The 22,612-nt window shown below is 45.3% G+C and overlaps 2 protein-coding genes across 2 annotated transcripts in view; both read left to right on the top strand.

Annotated features, from left to right (window-relative positions):
- The window catches only part of MSN (moesin), a 43,207-nt gene extending 34,266 nt beyond the window's left edge, over positions 1-8,941 (top strand). The window contains exons 6-13 of the mRNA XM_082289400.1: positions 89-235; positions 711-807; positions 1,875-2,038; positions 2,503-2,633; positions 3,277-3,437; positions 3,941-4,033; positions 4,447-4,680; positions 5,722-8,941. Coding sequence (XP_082145526.1) covers positions 89-235; positions 711-807; positions 1,875-2,038; positions 2,503-2,633; positions 3,277-3,437; positions 3,941-4,033; positions 4,447-4,680; positions 5,722-5,886 — 1,192 coding nt within the window. The 3' untranslated portion in view covers positions 5,887-8,941. The remainder of the gene's footprint in view (positions 1-88; positions 236-710; positions 808-1,874; positions 2,039-2,502; positions 2,634-3,276; positions 3,438-3,940; positions 4,034-4,446; positions 4,681-5,721) is intronic.
- Positions 8,942-9,595: 654 nt separating this feature from the next.
- LOC309577282 (uncharacterized protein) lies at positions 9,596-20,879 on the top strand (the record flags this gene model as incomplete). The annotated part of the gene is made up of 6 exons (XM_082289171.1): positions 9,596-9,722; positions 16,474-16,528; positions 17,046-17,303; positions 19,830-19,954; positions 20,373-20,502; positions 20,759-20,879. 6 exons carry the CDS (start codon positions 9,596-9,598, stop codon positions 20,877-20,879), a joined length of 816 nt encoding a protein of 271 aa, XP_082145297.1.
- Positions 20,880-22,612: the final 1,733 nt, after the last annotated feature.

Raw genomic sequence — 22,612 nt, 5'->3', positions numbered from 1 at the left:
CTCTCTCCATGTGGGAAGATAGCACCTTCTTGCTCTAATGGCTTAAAGACTCAAAGAAGAATATCTGCTTTCTTTTTACATGCTGCAGAGAAGATGCTGTCTTGGAGTACCTGAAAATTGCACAGGATCTGGAAATGTACGGCGTGAACTACTTCAGCATTAAGAACAAGAAAGGCTCTGAGCTCTGGCTGGGTGTAGATGCTCTTGGACTCAACATTTATGAGCAGAATGATAGGTAAAAAACCCCTCTCTCTTCATCATTGCCTTCAGCTCCTTTACAATATAAAGTCATTCAAAATCAATCTCTCCTGGAATTCAAATCTTTGACTAAACTCCACAATTTCTGTATATTCCTGGCTGTGTTTTTGACATTGCTAGAATAATCCATAAAATGTACTTCTTTTGACCAACAAATACAAGAAATTGGCAAATCTTTCCAAGATAGTTTCACTCATATCCCTAGTCTTCCTGCCACAGATGCATTCTCCAGTTCTGTTTTTCATTTAAAAAAACAAAAAAAGTGGGATTGAAAAACTGCTTCTTATGTTTATATTTCATCTTCATGACTAATTTTGTCTGCTGATTTCAACTATCATAAGAGCACTGAAATATGAGGGTGGATTTGGTATAATTTTGAGCTTTATATTCTAAGTCAAGAATTTGGAATGACTTTGCACTCTCTTATTTCTTTTTGCTTCCCATTTCTGCAGGCTAACACCAAAAATTGGATTCCCTTGGAGTGAGATCAGAAATATCTCATTCAATGACAAGAAATTTGTTATTAAGCCTATTGACAAGAAAGCACCAGTAAGAAGCAACATTCATATTAAGCTATTAAACATTCAGCTTCTTAGCTGAACAATTTCTGTGGGTTTTTGGGGGGTTTTTGGGGGGCTTTTTGGGTTTTTTTGCATAGTATTTTTTTATCAATAGCCTTAATACTGTTGTGAGCAGGGAGACCTGTTCAGGGCAGTAAAGTGATAATTATGATTTTTTTTCTGGCTAAGAGGGTAGAAATTTAGTATAAGCTTAAGCTTTTAAGGTCAGTGGTAGGGAGTAGCTCCTTGCTTAGGGTTTCTGATTCACTCAAGACTGTTCAGATTCTCTGATAACACAGCTAGGGATCTGGGATAGTTCTCTTAGCTGTGGATGCTTCTTTTGCAATGTGTTGGCTTTAGTAGTGTGTGGGATGATCTTTTGCCGGTTTTCATCCAACTTAAAGCAGAAGCTTTAGGTCATTTTGTAGGGTAGGCTAGACGTTGTTTTCCTTGCAAATTTATATTGAATGTAATTGCTTTCATCTTTAAGGCCTAATAATTCCCTGTGCTAGCCAATGCCTTCTGTTCTTTTGGTCATTCCTGTTGCATTGCTGCTTGGAAGCATTTCCCTGCTGCTGTTGCTCCTTTTTTAACAGAACAAAGTTATTCATCCATTGGTTGTAACATTTAACACCCTTTCTGGCATAAGCCAAGACATTACATTCGATGTGGCTGGCCAGGCTATTGTATAGATTATTGAAGTGGGAAGGAAGGTGGGAGAAGCCAGGAACTTGGTGTGCCTGAAAAACCAGCCCTGCTGCTGTTTGTAATGAAATAGTGATGCTAAGATGCTGTGTGCTTGCTGCTAGGGATGTGTTACAGTGAAACCCAGCACACTGCAATGATGCATTGGGTGCTTCTGCCCTGGCTGTGTTTGTCAGGTTGAAATCCATTCCAAAAAGAAGTGTCTAACTGCCACCACCAATTAATTAGACATTATTAAGAAAAGCTGGCTGGCAAGTCTAAAAAGCTCAGGGTCTTGGGAGCATAGTGCATACACAAGGGGCTTCTTACGCTGAAAGAACAGTTCTAATGCTGCCTTTTTCTTGTCCCAAGGACTTTGTATTCTATGCCCCTCGGTTACGGATTAACAAACGAATCTTGGCACTTTGCATGGGGAACCACGAGCTCTACATGCGCAGACGTAAACCAGACACCATTGAGGTGCAGCAGATGAAGGCACAGGCTCGGGAAGAGAAACATCAGAAACAGATGGAAAGGTTGGTAGGGTTCTCAGTAACCTGGGTGTGACTAATCACTGCAGAAGTAGCATCATGTGCTAGATAAATGGCTGGCAGCACCTTAATCTGCTTGAGCCAAAAATAGAGCAGGTTGTTTTCTGCTTCAGTAGGTCTAATGAGTTGATAGTAATGGTACTCATCACAAATGTGACTCACCATTACTTTCTTGGACTTAAAGGTTTGTCTGTCCATTTCATGGGACTAATACAGACCTTGAAATGTGGAGATTTCCCTTATAACACTGCTGTTATGAGCTTGTCATTGAGATGAATGCCAACAGAGCTTTTTAATTTGCACTTCTATAAAGGGTTACATCTGGAGTAAAGCTCATTATCTGGGTGCTGTAGGGCATATCTTGTGTGTGCTCTTTTTGTGTTTGTTATTAAGTGCTCCAATCTGGGTGCTGGTTGATTTCAAATTACATTGTGACTTCCTTCCATCAGAGCCCTGCTGGAGAATGAAAAGAAGAAGAGGGAGTTGGCAGAAAAGGAGAAGGAGAAGATTGAGCGTGAGAAGGAGGAGCTGATGGAGAGACTCAAACAAATTGAGGAGCAAACCAAGAAAGCTCAGCAAGGTAACAGGAAATCTTTCAGTGTTTCCTTAGATGATGAAAAGTCTAAGTGAGAACAGTTCAAATAGTGAAGCTATGAGCATCTCTGAGTAATTTGTCTCTCTAGTATTGTGTGCTAACTGGTGTTAGGGCCCTGGTTTAGCCTCCTTAAGCTGAATGTAAGCCCTCCATATGCAGCTGCTGAAAAAGATTTGCATTAAAGAAATGGGTAACAGCCAAGATGTCTCTCTTGGCAGCGGAAGTACTTTGCCATTGTTCCTGTGCTGGCTGGAAGCTTTATCCCAGCATGTCTGTAGAGGAAGGAGTCAAAAAATGTAGCAGGGATCACACCAGCCATTGCTGTGGTGATGTACTATCTAATTGCTTGGCTAGAGTTAGTGTGGTGTTGCCCAAGCAAAATACTGGATTCTTCTCTGCCCTTAGGTATGTAATTTTGGGATGGGTGCTTCCCCACAAATCCATTGGGGGTGGGCCTGACTTTTAGTCTTCAGCTCCAGGTAAAATGTGAAGGAGAGGAAAGGAGACAGTTGCTTGTGTCCCTCATTTACCTGTCCCTCTGAAGGAAAACCTTTGTCCAGACAGACTTTCTTCTTCTACTGCCATTCTTTACTTGATGTGTCTTGAAATGTGCTCCCCTATTTTTCAGAATTGGAAGAACAGACCCGCAGAGCTCTGGAGCTGGAACAGGAGAGAAAACGAGCTCAGGAGGAAGCAGAGAAACTGGCTAAGGAACGTAGAGAAGCAGAAGAGGCAAAGGAGGCCCTATTGAGAGCATCCCATGATCAACAAAAGACCCAAGAACAGTTGGTAAGTTTGTGAACTAAAAATCAAGTAGGGAAAATAGTGAAAGGGGAAAACATCTAAGCTTTTGAAGCAAACCAGGCTATGAATATAGTGAGGCACTATATTCATAGGTTTTTTAATTTTTAGCCTCAAGTAGATGAACAGATACATAAATACAAGTGTATTTGTACAGTAGATTTGTATTTCTTTTTGCCCTTTTTTGTATGTGATAATGAGAAAAGTGTTGCTTTCTGTGGTTTGGATTCAAAGAACTGAGTTTTGTAGCTCTGTTTTGGGGAGAAGGAAAAAGAACCAACCCAACAACCAAACAAAACCCTAACCACAACTAATTGCAAAACTTTTTTGGCTTCCTTTCCTCTTTCATCATGGAGGTATTGGTGGAACTGAAGTTAACAGGAAGGCTTGCTTCTTGCTGAAAAGATGTGTTTTCACTCAGGACTTGGACAAAATGCTTCACTTAGCAAGTACCCTGGGTTTTGTTTCCACTAAAAGCCTTTCTTCTGCAGGCTGCTGAAATGGCAGAACTCACAGCTAGGATCACACAGCTGGAGCTGGCCAGGCAGAAGAAAGAGAGCGAGGCACAGGAGTGGCAGTATAAGGTAAAGCAGTCTGAGCAAATGGCATATTTTTTGTGGAATTGCTCTTTGTTCTGGGTTGTAACCCAAACTCCTGCCCTAGATTCCACATGAGACTCAAATCCTGCAAGCTTGAGGCTATTGTAAATATGCAGCTTTGGTTTTCTCCATGGAATGGGTGACTTATTCTAACTCCATGTAGCAATTTTTGACTAATTAGGCCTGTTGCCCATTTTCCATTAACTGTAACCATTCTTCAAATCTCTGAAGTGTTACCCAGCAGAGAATTTTTCAAGTGGCGGTGGCTGAGTAGCTTTGGAATATACCCCTTCAGAGGTGCAAGATTTTCTGTAACAAGTGCCAAATGGTGCTTCTGTGAGAAGTCTCAGGCACTCTGGATTATACTGACTGACTCACTGTGGCATATCCTACTGCAGGCACAGAGGGTGCAGGAGGACCTAGAAAAGACCAAAGAGGAGTTGAAGACTGCCATGAGCACCCCTCATGTCACTGAACCCATGCACTCTGAGAATGAGCATGATGATGAGCAGGATGAGAATGCGGCAGAAGCCAGTGCTGAGTTACGATCGGAGGCCACCATCAAGGACCGCAGTGAGGAGGAGCGCACCACTGAAGCAGAGAAGAATGAGCGGGTCCAGAAACACTTGAAGGTAAGAAGATGGCAGCAGAGTGTGTGTGTGTGTGTGTGTGAGTATGTGTGTCTGGGTGCTGCTTCTACTTTTCTCAATATTTATTGCAGCTGGAAGGTATTACTGCTATTTTAAAAATGAGGGGAGAAGCAGGAAAGAGAGATGATAATGATCTTGCCAGATAGCTGCTTAACCATTGAGTAGAGAGGCAGATCTTGTCTCCTGGCTCTTGACTTCCATTTCACTGAAAGCAGTGAAGTATTTTGAAGCAGTGCCAACAAGTAGCATCTGTCAGATGTAGTATGCTTTGTGTGAGTATTGCCAACCATCTGACAGCTGTTCATAGCCCTGGCTGCAATGAATTGAAGAACTTGGTCTGATTTCTATCAAGAAGCTGTCTCTAACTGTTGAGTCTGGGTTGCATTGCAAAACCCTGGGAGTAGCCCACTAGAGACAGCAGTACTGCACCATCTTCTTGTAAGGAACTCCAGTGTTCTGGTGTTCAGTTGCAAGCATTTAGTTGTGCTGCCTGACTTGCACCAGGCTTTGCTCATTCTGCACTGTACTGTGGTGGCTACATACAGACAGAGGGGTAGAGGTGCATTTTATCTTCTACAGCTAGTTTCTTTTCTGGTGGAAAGCTAGTAGTTCCTCAAATTCTGCAAGATGCTCCTGTTGTAGTCAGGGATCCCTCCAAATGGCCATTCTTTTAAAGTACAGACATTGGAGACACTCGTTCTTAACTGTGTTAGGTAAAGATAAATAGGGTGACAGATTGCCTGATGTTTTCTACCTTCAAATGTTAGGGAGAAGTATTAGCAACTCCCACAAAATCATAGATCTGTTTAGGTTGGAGTGGCCTCTGTAAGATCATCTAATCCCACTTCTTTGCTCAAGCAAGGTCTGCTAGAGTAGGTTCCCCAGAAGAATACACTGGAGCTTGTCTGTTTCCTGTCTCTATTGATACTGAGTCTTTATGAGGATCAGCAGGAAATCTCCATCTCCAGCTTTGAGTCTCTGGCATGTACTAACTTGTTGCTGTCTGTTTCCCCTCCTCCAAAGGCTCTTTCCTCAGAGCTGGCAAATGCTCGGGATGAAACCAAGAAGACGGCAAATGATATGATCCACGCTGAGAACATGCGTCTAGGCCGAGACAAGTACAAGACCCTCCGTCAGATTCGGCAGGGTAACACCAAGCAGCGCATTGACGAGTTTGAGTCCATGTAAACTCTCCCCTGCACCTGCTGCCCTGCACTCTCTTCTCCCCTCTTCCCCATCCTCTCCCATCATTCACTCATAATCGTGCTATGCTGGAACCACTACAGAAGAGTGACCATGGTCTTATTTATCAAGTTTTGGGCAAATGCTGGAGTTAAGTGACAGAAGAAAAATAGTAATTGCGTCTGCCTAGGGTAGCTTGGGAAAGCAAACATGCATTGGGGCAAATCTGAAGTTGTTTGGCTTGGGGTAAAGTCTCACTGTGTTGGGTTTGGTATTGCCCACTGAGATGGCTGTGTCTTCTCCTGTTGTGTGGGGAGACCAGCAGATACTTGTACTGCATTATATACAGTCAAGAGCTGACAGTCTGACACTGTGCCTTCCTACTAACCTGTGCAAGCTTCAGGATTAAGCTTAATAGCCAGGGTCTGAAATTCTGACTTAACACAGAGTCTGAATCATGTAGTTAAAAAGGGGAGACTGGAGCTTAGGAAGAAGGATTGAAAGTAAAATATGGACTTTCTCTCTAAAAGACCAAAGCTTTTGTCCTACAAAAATAAGCAGACCAAACAGATTCTGTGGTGTTCCTGCTGGTGTTACCTTTTGTTGTTTAATGATGGAGCTTTGAATTTCCTAATAATGAGGAGGCCTTTGGAGTATTTCCACTGATACAGTGTGGTTTGAAGCCTCGAATTCCCCGCTTTCCAGAGGTTTTGTCTCTGGTCAATGGCTTTGTTCACTATCATTTGTCTGACTTGAATGTAACCAGTGAGGCAGAGATAGCTAAAGTACACAGCCTTCCTTTTTGGTTTTGCTTATGAAAACCTGAAGTGGGAGGCAGAAATGTAAAAGACTAAAAACTCCTGTAGCTGTATTTTCCCTTGCTGAACAGATACTTTTCTAGTTATGTGAACAAGATTTCAGGTTTTTCCATAAGAGGCCTTTTTAGCACATAGTTGGTGCCTTATGACTGTGTATAGATCTACTGTAGCTCAGATACCTTTAGTTTAAACTAGATGCAATCATAAAAAGTGATCAGCAGCTGGGGACCAAAAACTACTCTCTTATCTGGGTCATGTACAAGACTGCATCTGTCTTCCTGGCTTCAAGCAGCATTTGAGGGGAGAGGATCCTGAGGCACTTGTCCAATTGCTTTCTTAATCCTCACTAGCAGTCTGCCACATCCCTGGCTCAACTGCTTTTCCTTCCCCGGAAGGATGCTTTGGCCTTTTGTAGCTTTGAGAACAGAAGGCTTTCTCTTAGAAATGGGATACAAATGGTTGTGAGACTGGTCCTGAGAGCTGCTTGTGCCAGTTATTGTAATAACCATCACCTCCTGTCATCGAAGCTGTCCATGCTGTAGCTACCCAGAATCCTCCCTGCCATTTCTGTGGAGGAAATAGCCATGTATGCTCAGGGTTGAATTGGATGTTGCCTTGATCCCTCATAAAAGGAACTGTTAACCTTCAGAAGTGTCATCTTAAAAATGGGTTCCACCTAAAGTGAAGTCCTCCTTTGTTTTGCCCTCCTTGGATTAGCCTATCCCTATAGGAAGTCATTAGGCTAGCTTGGGATTTATTTTCTTGCCTAGCATAATCCCAAATTTTGTCACTTGCTCAGTTTTGTTGATTCTCCTTTTGTATGATGTTACTGGTAATGATGATAGAAGGAAAACATCTGAAAACTGGAGCATTTTCAGCTCCCTAGTGTATGAAAAAGGGCAAAGGGGGACTGTGCCAAAAAAGAAATGTTCATGATAGTGTTAACAAACTGCAGTATTTCCTCAAGAATTCCTTGATGGCTGGAAACAACCTCACCAGTGCTGTGTTACTTTATTTTTTGAAAGCAATACAAGTCTGTGTGGTGATTCATACAAATACCAGCCAACCTCTGTTAGAAGCAACACGCTAAGCTATGCTCTTAAACATCCAGCTGTGTCATGTGGGAGCCTCCTTCTCGCCCCTGGACACAGAGTGCTTTTGGGGGGGGCACATGACATGGCAAGCTTTTTATTGGCCAAGAAAAATATGCCTCAGTACTATGAAAGTCACAAATGGAAGATTGCAGTTAAATTTGTCAGAACGTATTTGCGTATTTCTGTACTGAAGGTGATTGGCATTGCCTCTGCGTGAGTCTCATTACTGGGGAACAGACAACTTTTAAACTTCTGTTTTGGTGCTTTAAAGCTGGTTCTCAGCACTTTGCTCTGTCCATGGCAACTATTGATGCATTTGAGGGGAGAAAAGCCTATATAACATTTTAATAATTTCCTAACAAGCTGACGTATGGTGCCTGGAATATGTGTTCAACTATAAACCGGTAAACCTTTTCTGCTTTGATGGGTCACACAACACTGCTGAGCTCTCATGTATTATGATGTTGGCATGACTTCTGTTCATACGGTTTTTTAAACGTTCTAGTTCCACATGGTCCAATATAGGAATAGAACGGCTTGTGCCAGTGAGTCCACCTAACTCTTTGTAGTTGTTTCAGCCCTGCCTTCTTTTTAACCAGTATTATATTCCAGTGGTATCTAATGATATTTGATTTCAATATTTCTAGCTATGCACAATTAGAAAATATTAGTCAAGGGATGGAGGGTATGTTTATGGTCCTCCTTCCCTTGGAAATGTATACTGTGTAATAAAGATGATATTTTGCAAGAAAACTAATGTAAGAAGCTTTCAGTATTATGGTGAGATTTGTAGACACATTTTTTATTTGTTAGAATACAGTGAATTGTTCTTCCTCTTCATGTTCCAGTTTAATTGGATAACTACTCCTCTTGGGGGTGGGGGGAGGGAAGTACTTCATCAAATGTTTGCCTGGCTTATTTTTTCTTGTTTTATTTTTTGTTGCTGTAAATTATGTTGAAGGTTTTTGACCAGTTGTTGTACTGGATTATAATAAAACATCATTTCCTTAAGGTTGTGGAGTAATTCACGGGTCCACGTGCTTATCTGCAGAGAGAACCTTGATTAAGACGTGTTTTTCCTGGTTAGAGGAGTTGTTAAAATCCATACCTTGTTCTTCCTAAAGTGCCAATAAAGTTCAGAGAAATTTAGCAGATTGTGTCTGGCTGGTTACTTAAGGTTTGCTTTAAGTCCAGTGCTGTGTCTCGTAGCTGAGCAGATCTGCCTTGCGGTGCCCAGGGGTCAGCCTGGTAGCTCTCTCGCACATAAGGAGATCTTACTTGCACCTGAAAAGGAACTGCTTCAATAACAACCCCTTCCTCCTCCCCAGCCCCGCCGGCTGACCAGCTGGAGCCACTACTGGATTTGACATTTCTCCATGGAGGCACTGAGTGTAAATGTTCAACTTGCAAATGGGCTGGCCAGATGGAGGGGGGAGGAGGTGCTGTGGGTGGGCGCCTGCTGTGCCGTGCCCAGGCCCGTGTGCATCCAGGTTAGCGTGGAGAGGGTGGCTGGGCCTTGGTGCTGCTGCTTGCACCGACACCCTGACAAATCTGTCCTGCTCTCAGCCTCTGCTGAGGATTTCTGCAGTTTGCTTCCACAGCTGCCCTGCTGTGGCTCTCTACCTGTTTCCCAGTGTCTCGGGATGGGTTCCAGCAGTGGAAGAGTGGCTGCTGCCACCTTTCTGCTAATGGACTGTGTGATCTTTATTTGCAGCTGCTCTCTGTGGTTGTGAAGAGGGGCCCCACAGAATCTCTGCCTAATGGTTGCTGCACTGCAGAGTAAGGTGGAGATTTCATTGGAACATGTTAGTGCTCAGAGATCTGGTGCTGGGGAAGAGACCTGAACTTTTCTATAAACAAAACATGAAGTGTGGAGCAATAGAGGATTCTGCAATCCTCACCAGGCATGGTTTGGATCCAGTTTCTACAGGTGAGTCTTTGTTCCTTCCTGCCAGGAACGAGCACTGGAGGAATTGCATGTCTCCTTTAATCCTACAGCAGCCTTCAGTCAAAGGCTGCACTGGTCTGGAAAGGCTGATTCTGTTCCTGCTGTTTCTAGTGCCCTTGCTTCTGGTTGGGATTTTGGGAGTTCCCCTTCTGTTTTCTTTTTTCGGTTAAAGAATTTTCCCATATATGTTGCCAGGGCGACAAATTGCTGGGTGCTTGGGAGAAACAAAAGACCTGGCCATAGAGGGAGGGGTCCAACGGGCTACTCTATTTCACCTGGGCTTGTGGACTGTTGTTCTCAGAGGGAGACTGCCATCGTTGTGGAGGGAGTTCGACAGTGCTGCAGGTTTCTGCTTTTGCGGCTGCCTTCCTTCTACCTTGAGTGGAGCCTGCTCACTGGAGCGGCTGTTACACTGGGACCCTAACACCCCACCTCACTAAAAGAGGGACCTTTTCACCATCTGCTCAGGTGCCTCAGGGAGAGACCCCGGGATTCCCAAGCCCGCCTTTCCCTGCCCCGCTGGGACCCAGGCTGCGGCCGTCCTGCCCCCGCCGTTGCTTTGAGCCTTCGCTACTCTGTAGCCCCGCACACCCTGCCTGCCCAGACCTCCGGGGGTTCCCACCGCAGCTCCGGAGTTCCATACATCTCCTCTGCCACCTGGGGATTCGTGCTCGTCCCTGCCGTTCCAGCCTGCTGTTCCCGAGGGTCCGGCCAGACACCAGGATCGGCTGCCCAGGAGTTTGTGAAGCTTCTTTTTGTTCCATCCCTTCCCGGAATCCCGGGGCACCAGTGCCGCGTGCTTCCCGAGCTCGCTCCGGAGCGCCCCCTGCAGCCGCGGGGGAACCATCGCACCTGCCCTGCTCACCGGGAGCCGCCAGCGCCCCTGCCGGCTGCGAGCGGAACTGCACCCGAGGGGAAAGGGCCTGACAGCCGAGAAGGCTGGGACTGGGTTCTGGCTCTGTTTGTTGTTGCTGGCACAGTTATTGTTGTTTGTTTGCCTTGTCATACGTATATATACATATATATATATAGGTAAAGAATTGTTATTCCTATTCCTCATATCTTTGCCTGAAAGCCCCTTAATTTTAAAATTATAATAATTTGGAGGGAAGGGAGTTGCATTTTTCATTCCAAGGGAGACTCCTGCCTTCCTTGGCAGACACCTGTCTTTCAAACCAAGACACTTCTCAATGGACAGTACCTTAGAGGCTTGAGGCTTAGTAATTCTCCATTTGGGTATATCTATATTCAGTTTGTCTTTGAAGAAATGAAGTGCAAAGCATTGAAGGCTGAAGGCTGCTTCTGTACAGGACCATGTTGTTAAAAAAAAATCCACACTACCCTATTCTTCTAGTTTGTTGTAAGGCATTCTGTAGTTTAGAATCAGAAATTTGCATTTAACCTCTACTTTTTGTAAACAGCTTCTGTTGGATTTGCTAGTCTGCCTGGGATGTTTGAGATCCAGTTTAGGCTATATCTACATATGTTTGGAGCCCAGCTGCTTTTTTGTGTGGGACAGGGGCAGACTAGAGCATAAAAGGGTCTCAGAAGGCTGGGGGACTAGAAACAGTGTCTTTTTGCAGATTCTGCAATGTTGATTTATTAAGCAGTGCAATTTTTTAAGAACTCTAAAGAAAAGACAAAGTAACTGTAGAGTAAAATTTTCATTGAGCTCAATCTGTTTGGTAGAGTAATTCATTTGGCCTGAGATGCACTGACTCCAAGTAGGACAAAGTAACTGCAGAAATGAGACTCAGTTTGCTTCCTCCTTCTCTTGTTTGCTCTTTCTAAAGCAGGGAATTGCAAGGGCGTGATCTCCAAATGCTGATTTGTTTTGATGCAGGAAAGTCCTGTAGGGATTTCTCTAGGTAGATGAACAGCTTATTAGTTGCTTGCTCAGGATAATATGTTTGCAGGGAAGCACAAGCATTTTTCCAGCATCCTAAGCTTGGTAATGCAATGTACAGGGTAAGGTATGATAATTGTAGGCAGTTGTATGGCAGCTGCTTGAGCACCTACAAAGGCATTCTTCAATGAGAAAGCAGAGAGCACCTGAGGCATGGCTTGTTTGCCCTGTACCATCAGTGTGACTGTTCTGTTCCCTGCCAGCTTTGCAGCTATGCATAACTCAACCTTGGCTGTATAGTTTAAATGTCTTATACCAGGGCATGTAGTCTCAGAGCATGTGACAATGGGCAGAGAACAGAATTCCGCTGTGACTGATGACAACCCATAACTGTTGCATACCCATATGCAAATTGATGCCACATGTGATGTTAAAGTCTCCCTTGCAGAAAAATAACTTCTGTAAGAAAAATGCTGCATCCCTGGAAATGTTCAAGGCCAGGTTGGATGAGGCCCTGAGCAACCTGGTCTGGTGGGTGGCATCCTTGCCCTTGGTCAGGGGATTGGAACTAGATGATCTTTATGCCTTCCAACCCAAGGCATTCTGTAAAAAAAGGTCTGGGCCTCATTGTATGAAATGCTACGCTGAGGCTGGCTTTTGTCTTTCAGGGCTTGCAGTTCTAAGCGCAGTTTGTAGAAAAGGGAGCAGGTCCTCTGTCCAATGCCTAAATAAATATCTTGCTCCAGGTGATGGGTCTCTAAACATTACTAGCAATTTCAAGATGGAGCTTTTCAGGACAGATGTCAGGATGAGGAGGGTATAGCAAAAAGTGGAGGAAAGAATAAGGAGATACTAGAGAAAGAGTAGTGCTGAAACTGCAAAAAGTAGTACTAGATGCTTGTAGAAGGGACTGTATCTTCAGCTTCTGGTCAGAATACACTTGCTCTACTCACTAGAGCAGCTGTTAATACACAGCTTTCTGGTGAGTAGAGCTAATTGAAAAATTACAAGCCCCCATGATTGCTATAGCCTGTGGTTGTGCATTATCCTTTAACAAAATGCAGGCCAGGATTGGTCTTGAGTCCACAAGCTTGACTGAAGGGGGTGTGAAAAAAACTGCTCTTGAGCTGGGAGGTTATGGTGAAGGCTGTTTATACCCCACATGCAGCAGTATTGCACTCCCATCTGTCTTTGAAGCATCCTTGACTGGATGCTTGAAGGAGAAGCATGTGCAAGTGAAGGTCTTGGCTGGGGCACTGTAACTTCTTAGTGGCCTTCACCCAGCCAGGCAGCAGCTGCATTGTCAGAAGTGGCTGCTGTCCAGAAGCCCTGTTGTGAATTCACTGTGCTTTCTTGTTGCAGTGTCAGCCCATCTCTGATTGCATTTCTGCCCTCCTGCTTCCAGTGGTGAGAATATGGTTCTTGCTCCTTTTGGTTGTGTCATTCTCAGAAGGTTGCTGGACATCTAGGGAAGATTAGAATGAGGCAAACAGTTTTGTTTGAGAGATGTAGAAACTGAGGCATGTTTACAGTCTTCTCCCCAAGCCCCCAGCCTCAGAGGCAGTATCTGTGACTCGAGCTCACTTGTGTGAACACTTTGCCCTGGGTCTGTGCTCAGTGCATCTCTTTTGAGGCAGCAGAAGCAATCTGGGCTTGTGGGCTTCCAAAAAGTGAAACCAGTACAAGTTGTTCTGTTTGCTTTTATTAGCAACTTGGTCTGAAACAGGACAGGTGGTCGATGGGTTTTTAAAGTGACAGTGGGAAAGGGGAATTTTAGTTTTGTTCAGTGCTTTAGTTCTGTGTCAGCAAGCAGCCCATATCTGCTTCTCTGCAGGAGTATTTGTGAGGCAGTGGGCTTGGTAGGAGGGGAGGGGTAAGCTGTTCTTGCTTTTCCAATTAATGAAGGCTGCCTTCTGGAAATCTTCATTATTCCCAGGTCTGTGTGCCTGCTGTTCTGACTACAGTCCCTGAGACTTCCCCCATGGGAACAGCATGAGCTTGTCTCTGTCTACACCTAGTACCATGGGCAGTAACTGAGCCAGGGCAGGTCTGTTTGCTGGCAAGAAACTCTAACAGTGGTCAGAAGAGCTGGGTTTGGTATATCAAAAATCCAAGTATGCTTCTCACTGTGGAGGGCTGCAAAGGTGTTGTGTAACTTTTGGTTGGATTAGGACAGTGCTTACTGTGTTTACTTCTTTGTGCAGAAATCGGAGCTGATGTGGAGTTAATGGCAGCTCATAGGTGTTTGGATATTTGCATGAGAGTCCCTAGACTAGGGGGAGGGAGGGCCAAACTCTTTGGTGTGTAGTACAGAAGACATTGGACAATGTATTTCAAGCTAGAAACCCACTTCCTTACCAGCATGTGCCAACACGTGACTGGATGTGCAGGCATAGCCACTGCACTGATAGTGTGGCCTGCTGGCAAGAAACCGGGGAGGTGGGAGGCAATGTGCCTGTGTGCACTGCTGGGAACTTGGTTTCTGCCAAACCATTTTTGAAACAGAGCTAAGGGTTCTCTTCAGCTGTGTCTGGCCTGCTCATAAAATATATGCTGACCTGTGAAGCAACATTTTGAGGTTTCTTTTTCAAAGCAGTGGTATTTTTGCTTAGTTGGTTGTTTGATTTGGGCTTTTAGTTGGTTTGTTTGGTTTTTTTGTGGGAGGGGTGGTTATTTGCAAAGCTTTCTATTTTTGTGGCCTTGGCTAAATGAACAATGATTTGCTCTGGAAAGGAGATCTTGCCTCTACCCTTTCTCAGTATTTCAAAGACTTTAAAACAGACTATCCAAAATCTGTAAGGGCCTGATTCTCTCCTGCCCCAGCAGAATTGTTTTGCTTTCACCAGGGAGCAGTTGTCCCCTTTGCTGCACCTCGTCTCCCTGACTTCCCTCTTTGCATTGGCCTCTCTTCCATCAGGTGACATTGACCTGTCACTTGCTGTGCTCTGAGTTCCTGGCAAGGAGAGAAGTCAGTGCCAGACAAACACACAAATGTCCTTGCTGTGGAAACTGCTGTGCATATATCTAATGTATCTCTCTCAACTCAAGGTTTTCTGGAGAGATAAGATGCTTTGTGGTTTTATGTGCTGTGGCCCTTCTCCTTGTGTCTCTCACAGCAAGCTTTGCTTTCTTTCTGTGGAAATGACTGAGAGAGAACTGGGCTGTCTGCTGCATCTCTGTAGAGCCTGAAAAGCAAAGGTGGAACTGGTCAGAGTCTCTTAGCTGCAGAGGCTGCACAGAGTGGTTTTACATTTGGGGGTGAGATGGAGCTCAAAAATTTGACTTTGCAGTCTGAGGCGTTTGGGGCAGCTTGTAGGAGAGAGCAAACCACCTGGAAAAGTTGACCTGAGAGTGAGGGGCCACAGAGTAGGGACACTAGCCAGAGCTGTGTTCAGCTAAAACAGACTGCTGGCCTCACTGACAGCTCTCCTCTGTGATACAAACAAGGATGGGGAGGGAAGCCTTTGAAGGATATTCTGCAAATGATTTGAAATGAGGAATTTTTACATAAACTGGTTTTGAGGAGTAGGATTGCAGAGAAGTCCCAGTGATCCTGGGCATGGCTGGGCCGTCTGATGTGCACCCATGCCTGCTGCATGGCATCCCTGCTTTGGCATTTTGCCAGTGCCCTGCTGCTCTCAGGGACACCCATGGTCACCTCTCAGTGAATTGGGGATAGCACTCAATTTGGATTAAAATCCTAGAGATAGTCAGTGTTCAGCCCACCCCCCCCGTGCCCAAAGCTGTTGGCCTGAATGAAACCTAAGGGGCAAATCCTACATCAGAAAAAAAAAAAACCCAACCCAAACATTTGTAGGACAAGCAGGGACTGGCATGAGGGTTCTGTGAGGCTGTGATTGCTGGTAGTCAAGTTTATCGCATATTGAGCTGGGAAGTGTCACCCATGTTCAGCAAAAGGAGCAAGACTTTGGTCAGTGATGTCCTGCAAATAGGACTCTGCACTACTTCAGCTCATGTCCCTCCATAGTCAAGCCCTGTATGTTCCTCCTATGTGTGTCACCTTGTGGGAGTAGTACTGTCCACTCGGGAAACAGCGGGAGGCAGAAAGAAGTGATTCTGTGTGCTGCTCTACCATATGCAAAGTGAACACAGGGAAGCAGACAGGTGATTTTAGAAATGTGTTTTCCTCTGAAGAGATTTTTTTGTTTGTTTTTTAATCCTTTATGTATTGCCCATGAATTTGTTTCCACTGGAGCTGCCTGAGGGGTGTGTTTGAATGCTTGGACACTTGCCTTTGAACTGAAGAATACATTTTCCTCCCGGTTTATGGAAAATACTTGCATTCCTTGATGTCTTTGATGCTTTTTTCAGAAAGCTTAAGCACCCCTTTCCAACCCTTCCAACCTGAAAGCTTTGGCTGGAAAATTTTCATTTTGGAGCGAAAAGCCAAAACATTCTGGTTATCTTCAGAACTATGAATCCACTGTCTGTGTGTGTCTGTTGAGGCAGACATTTTCTTATGCTGTAGTTTTTCCCCTGCACAGATTGATTAGAGAGTCCAGTATCAACTTTTTTTTTGCTTATACTAGCTACTAATATGGTACTGCATTAAAAAAACTTGATTAAAACGGGCATCCTACCAAATGGTGAGCTGTTAATTTGGTGGAAGGAGCCATTCAGGCTCTTGAGGTGGGAGCTGTTCCCTAACTCCACAGAAACCAAGAACTGAAACTGTCTTTGCTGTTGTATTTTTGCCCCTCGGGTTCATATTGATTTACTCTGTAGAGGAGGGTGGACTAAACCAGTGACCATGTTTCTGGGAATAAATTAAGAGTTTCTTCTGCAAGGCTTCAAAACTTACTAGCATCGATTATCACTTAGCATGAAATGAATGATACTTTCCTGCACCTTTATGGTACTTTTCAGCAGAGAGTTTAGTAAATGAGCTAAGTGTGGCTGCTTCTTACCACCAACATGTGAAGTAAGTGAATATTCACATTTTAGAGGCGGGAGCCTGCTCTATTGGGTAAGGCAATGATATGGTTGGATGGCATATTGTCAGGAACAGAATTCTTGTGTCCTGCTTTCACCCTATTGTGTAGGAACTGGTGTGCCCCTCTCTCCTCAAGGCAGCAGTCATCAGCACTCCTGCCTGTCTATTCTTCCAGCCTTCAACTTGCAAATCCTTGTATGATTAGACATTACAATGAATATTTTTTCTGAAATTGTATTTAGTTCTGGCTCCTAAGAGAAGCCTGTAAGAACAAAGTGAGCATTGCTTGGAAACTGGAATGTGGAGGTGATGCTTCTTCTCATGTTACTGTGCTTCAACCAGTTCAACCCTGATTGGCTGGACTGCAGCAAGACCCAGGCACAATCTCTTTGTCCATCTTTCCTTCCTGCTTCCCCTCCCTCCTCCCTCCCTCCGCCCCCCCTCCGCCCCCAGGGAGGCTGTCCTACTCTTTTCTTTTCTTTCCTTCCCCCTCCATCCTCCCCAGCTGTACTTTTAAGTCCCTGATCAAGCTGTCCTTGCACCAAAGGACAGCTCAGGAGACACGGAGTGGGGCCCACAGCAGTAGGATGGCTCACAGCATCTTGGGGCTCATGCGGCCCTTGTGGAGTGGACTGAACGTGAGCAAAATTCGCCTCATTTACCTCTGTGGTGTCACTGAGCAGCACCACAGCCCAGCAAAGTGGTGGTCAGAAAGAGGCTTCAGCTCCACGAATGGGTTCCAGGATGCCCCTGGGGAATCAAGGTGAGTCACATGCTACCTTGCTGCATCCGAAGGGACGGGCATGCACCTCTGCCTTGCCCCGTGACAGGGAGAGGAAAGATGCTAGTGTAGCCATGGCCTGGGAGGAATGTGGTGCCAGGACCCAGCCTGAAAGGTGCTGCTTCCTGTCCCTGGAGCTGTGGGGACCTCTCAGAGGTGCTAGTCCCTGCCTCCAGACCTGTGGGGGCCACAGCCAGTGGCTGGGAACCAGCTTGCGAAGGTGACAAAGAGGCCCAAGTGTCCTTTGGCCCATTTTCACTGCAGGAACTACTGCAGGCTCCCTGCCAGCCTTTCCTCTCTCTACTTTAGGGATAGTTCAGGAAAAGATAGTAAAATAAATGCAATTTGTAGATCTCCTAGACTGGTATGATCTGGGCCAGACTGTAATCTGCTAGGCATTGAGAGAGAGATCCAACCAACATCACATAAAATACAATAAACCATTTTGCCATCTGATCTTAGAGAAAAGTCATAGTGATAATCCTGCTTGGTGGGATTTATGAAGACTCATTATCAGTGGGATTTCTTCCTAATTGGTTTGTTGCTTGTGAAGTTATCTCTGGCCGTACTTGTAGGCATCTTGCTGGTTTGTATGGCCTTGGAAAGTATCTTTTAGGGAAAACACTGACGGGGGAAGAACTACTTTCTTGAAACCTCCTTCACTATTTTCCTGTATCACAAAAGGTTTGATATTTTATTTTTTAAAAGGGAATAATCAGTTGGTATACACTGAATTTGCAGTGTTGAGTTTATCACATCCTGGTAAGATCTTTGCAAAGCTTTAACCATGTATCCTGTGACAGTAATGCCATTGTAAAATAGTTCAGCCTAAATGAAGCAAAATTTAGTCCAACAAATTTTGGTGTTTTTTTTTTTTTTTTTTTAATCCTGGTTCAAAATTACTTAAAAAAACGTGAAAGGAATTTTTTCATCATTTTGAAAACACCAACATAAGAATTCAAAAGTAAATAAAATAAAAAGCTGAAGACTTTGTTTCCAGCTTTGGGTACCCACAAGCAGGTGTCTTTCAGAAGAGACTTAAGCCTGGGACTGATTTGAGGGATATAAAGAGACCAGTATGCAAGTCAGTCTGTTACTGGACTGAACAGTGAAAACAGGGAGTCATCAGACTGAGTTTATGCACCCAACAGAGGCACCAATACTGACAATACAGCCAAATACCTTAAATATTCCCTTCAGCCAGCAAAGAGGGGAAGCTCCTTGAAGGTGCTCTCTGCATTGTGGTCACAAGTGCTTGGCATCATCCCTGCTCTTGAGAAGAGTGAACTCTGCACCCAGGCTTATCCAGAGTCATGCAGGGTGTCTCACAATAGCATCTGTCCTTCCTTTTACCTAACTGGATACCCTGTGTGCTGTCCCTGGCTGCAACTTGGCTGCCTTGGGGCCCGTGTAACTGGCAGCAACAGCCAAAGCAAGGTTGGAACTCAGAGGAACTGTAGGGAACTAGATTTGTGGGAGGTTGGTGCAGAGATTCTCCTGCAACTACGTTGGCTGAAGCTCTACGTGCCTCGAGGATAACAGGAATTAAGTTTTCTGTCAATAAGTGTGTGGATGTCTTTGGGGATTTTTGGATCCAGCAGTCTCTGCAGGCAGTCAGCTCTCATTATTTGAGAGCTATATGACAGTCTCAGAATATACTGTCTTGGTGAGAAATCCTGAACACTGCTGTCAGGGTAGCAGCCTTCTCCAGACTGGTGTGAGAGCCTGGTCAGGAGGAGATGAAATGGATGCTGTTTCCCTCTCATTTGTAGGTTCCCTTTCTGCAAGTTATCATTAAGAGAAGCTGATGGCCATGTTCCTAACTCTTGGCCAGATTAAATGTTGCAGGCTGTCAAAGTAACTAGCAATTTTTCCTGAACATGGATCACATCAACTCAGAGGATGTTACTCATCCCTGTAGCTCTGTAAGCTGGGGCTGAGCATGTCTTGCCACAAGAAGGCTCCCTGTGATGGAGGTAAGGAAAGGAGTGGGCACTTCATGGAAGAAAAAGCAGCAGAAAAGGAATAATCATCAAGTAATCCCTGTGGGAAGGGGAGGGGAAACAAAACATGAATGACAACAGCCCTTCTAGCAGGATTAGCATCTGATCCTGAGCACTTTGCTTGTTACTGCATCACTCTACCCAGGATTAACATCCCAGGCCTGGGACTTGAAAATGCTCTGCCTGCCTACACATGCTCCCTCTGCCAGCCAGCCCAAGCAGAGGCAGCACGTGCAGAGCACCTGCACTTGTTTGTGCACAGATAGACATTTATTCTGAGGGCTGTTTGATGAAGTGGGAAATATTTTGGGGCAAGTGAGATTTGTCTGCCACTGAGAATTGATAATTTGAATTTTTTCTGATGTGCATGGTGTAATCCTTTGAGAAAGTGTTTGCATGCACATTTCCTCTAAATACCATGTCTCTAGCACTCAGCCAAAAGACTTCAATCGTGGATGTGCAGAAAAGGGTGGACTCCTCTGATTTTTGCAAATTTGTCTTGCAGCTCTGAGGATCAGGTGACCGTGCATTTTATAAATCGGGATGGAGAGCGACTTACGACCACAGCCAAAGAAGGGGAGAGTTTGCTGGAAGTGGTAGTCAATCAAAACTTGGCCATTGATGGGTTTGGTAGGTGTTGCAGAAGGAAATGTACATGTGCTGTTAGGACCAATGGGTTCTTAGGAATAGTGCAACAGTACATATGCCACTGTGTTTTGCCAAGACCATAAGCAAGCTTCTCTTCCCCACCGGCTGTTTGCTGGGTGGCTCACCATGCTGAGATGGCAGTGTAACCTCACACAGTCACTGCCATTCCAGCAGCCTCTGTCAATGCATTTGGCTGGATAAAGCTGATGTAAAAATTTTAAAACTGACTGTAATTCTCCCAGAGAAGAGGCAGGCTGGAAACATCTGTTGTGTTTCCTAGCATCTCTTTTGATGTGCTGCAGATCTGTTAAAGGGCGTTTCCTCACACTGTTCCTAAAGATGGTCTCTCTCGCCCCCTTATTTTTCCTGATTTGCTGTCATTCCCTTGTTTCTCCACCAGGTGCGTGTGAAGGGACATTAGCCTGCTCTACCTGTCACCTCATCTTCGACAGGGACACCTTCCAAAAGCTTGATGCCATCTCAGATGAAGAGCTAGACATGCTGGACTTGGCATACGGGCTCACTGACACGTAAGCCTCCCTGCTGATGGCAGTAGATCCTCAAGCCTCTGAGGCAGATTCTCACTATGTGGCACCTATTTCCAAGGGAATGGAGCTTGTTCTGTGTTATAGTTGTGCCTTGAGAGCTGCCTTCCTTTGAGGCACAGGAGATGTTTAACAGGAGCTTTAGTGAAAACCCATCCTGGACCAGACATCCCAGTGTGGGTGGGGAATTTCTCCCTTTACTTTGGGAACAGAGGAGCCTCACTTCGTGTTTTCTTCTCAGATCGCGCCTTGGCTGCCAGGTGTGCATTAAGAAGTCGATGGATGGTCTGACAGTGCGGGTCCCCATGGATGTGTCGGACATGAGGAGGCAGCTGGAGGTTGGAAAGCAAAGCAAACAGTAACTGGAAACGGTTGCTGCACAGCTTACACCCACAGTTAGCGTGGCAGGGTATTCAGCTTTTGGTTGACACTATTGCTTTTTGTGGCTGGCTTGCAGTAGACCAATAGAGGTCTGATTCAGTATAAAAGGCGTGTTTGGCAAATCTCTTATTTAAACAAGGCACAATGCTTAATAGGGTCTTTGGTATGTATTTTAAGTGCTTAAATGCTCTGCTAAATGCAACTGGATTAAAGTGTGTGGCTTTATATTTCCCTGGGTGGGTGTCAGTAAACATCTCTGCTGTATGTGACTCTCTTTCTCCTTTGAAATTTAAGAATTCTGCTATTCTGAGTAACTGCTGAGAATTTTGCAAGGCTTGGCTCTTTAAAAATGGAGCAGACTTTTCCCAATTTGGGAAGCTTAAGAAGAGATTGCTGTTTGCAAGTCAGTGTACTGATGGGCTTGATGATGTAGGTGACTTGAGTTTGGTCAGCAAGAGCATACTGAGGACATTTGTGTGTTGACAGTTCCTGTAAGCAGGAACCACTTCAATGAACTTGAGATGTTATGGGTTGCTGAATTGTTCTGTGCTAGGAGCAGCCACTATCTCCAAATGTTAAATTTTCTTACTGCTGTACTATCACACATGTCAAATAAAATTGTAATAATGAGGCTTTTAGACCTACAAGATGCACTGTTCTGGTACCATGAGCCTGGCTGGAATAGAATGAGTTGGACGGAAATCTGGTTGGCTGCATTAAGTGCAGCACTGCCAGCTGATCAAAGGAGGTGATTGTGCTGCTGTACTCAGCACTGGTGGGACCTCACCTGGAATACTGCATGTAGTTTTGGGCACTGAATATAAAAAAGACATTTTTTTGTTAGAGTTTGTTTGTCCAGAGCAGGACCATGAGGACGATGAAAGGTCTGGAGGGGAAGTCTTATGAGGAGCACTGAGGTCACTTGGTTTGTTGAGCCTGGAGGAGGCTGAGGTCAGACCTCATTGTGCTCCTCAACATCTTCACGAGGGGAAGCAGAGGGGCAGGTACCAATCTCTTCACTCTCATGATCAGTGATGGGACTCAAGGAAACGGCATGAAGCTGAGTCAGGGGAGGTTTAAGTTAGATGTCAGGAAACGGTTCTTCACCCAGAGGGTGGTTGGGCACTGGAACAGGCTCCCTAGGGCAGTGGTCACAGCACCCACCCTGACTGAGTTCAAAAATGGTTTGGACAATACTCCCGGGCACATTATGGCATTTTTGGCATGTCCTGCAGAGGGCCAGGAGTTGGACTCGATGATCCTGATGGGTCTCTTCCAATTCAGCGTATTCTATGACTCTACGATTCTGTGATTGACGAAATCTCGGAGTAACCTCGGGGCCTGGGCCGCGGGGCTGCTGTGGCGGCGCTGCGGCGCCAGGGGGCACTGGCGGGGCGGGGGCGGCTGCGAGGAGGAGGAAGAGGAGGAGGAGGAGGGCGCGGTGGCGGCGAGGCTGCTGCGCTGTGCCCGTCCCTCCTTCCTCTCGCGCTGGCCGGTGGCTGGGCCTGTCTCGGGAAGCCACGACTGCCGTCTGTGTCTGATGGTCTCTGGGCACCTCCATGCCTTCCTACTGCTGGCACCACCCCTGCCCCTCCTGGCATGGCCTGGTGTCCCTGTGGGCTCTGGCACAGGTGATGAGTGACACCCTGAATCCCCGCAGTAGGCCTTGTCTTCCTCTCTGATCCTTCATGCAAAAATCGATACAAATTTTTAT

The sequence above is a fragment of the Coloeus monedula genome (assembly GCF_965178545.1).
Source record: "Coloeus monedula genome assembly, chromosome: 12".
NCBI classification, from domain to species: domain Eukaryota; kingdom Metazoa; phylum Chordata; class Aves; order Passeriformes; family Corvidae; genus Coloeus; species Coloeus monedula.
Note: the sequence above shows the minus strand (reverse complement) of the source record. Positions and strands in the feature narration are given on the sequence as shown.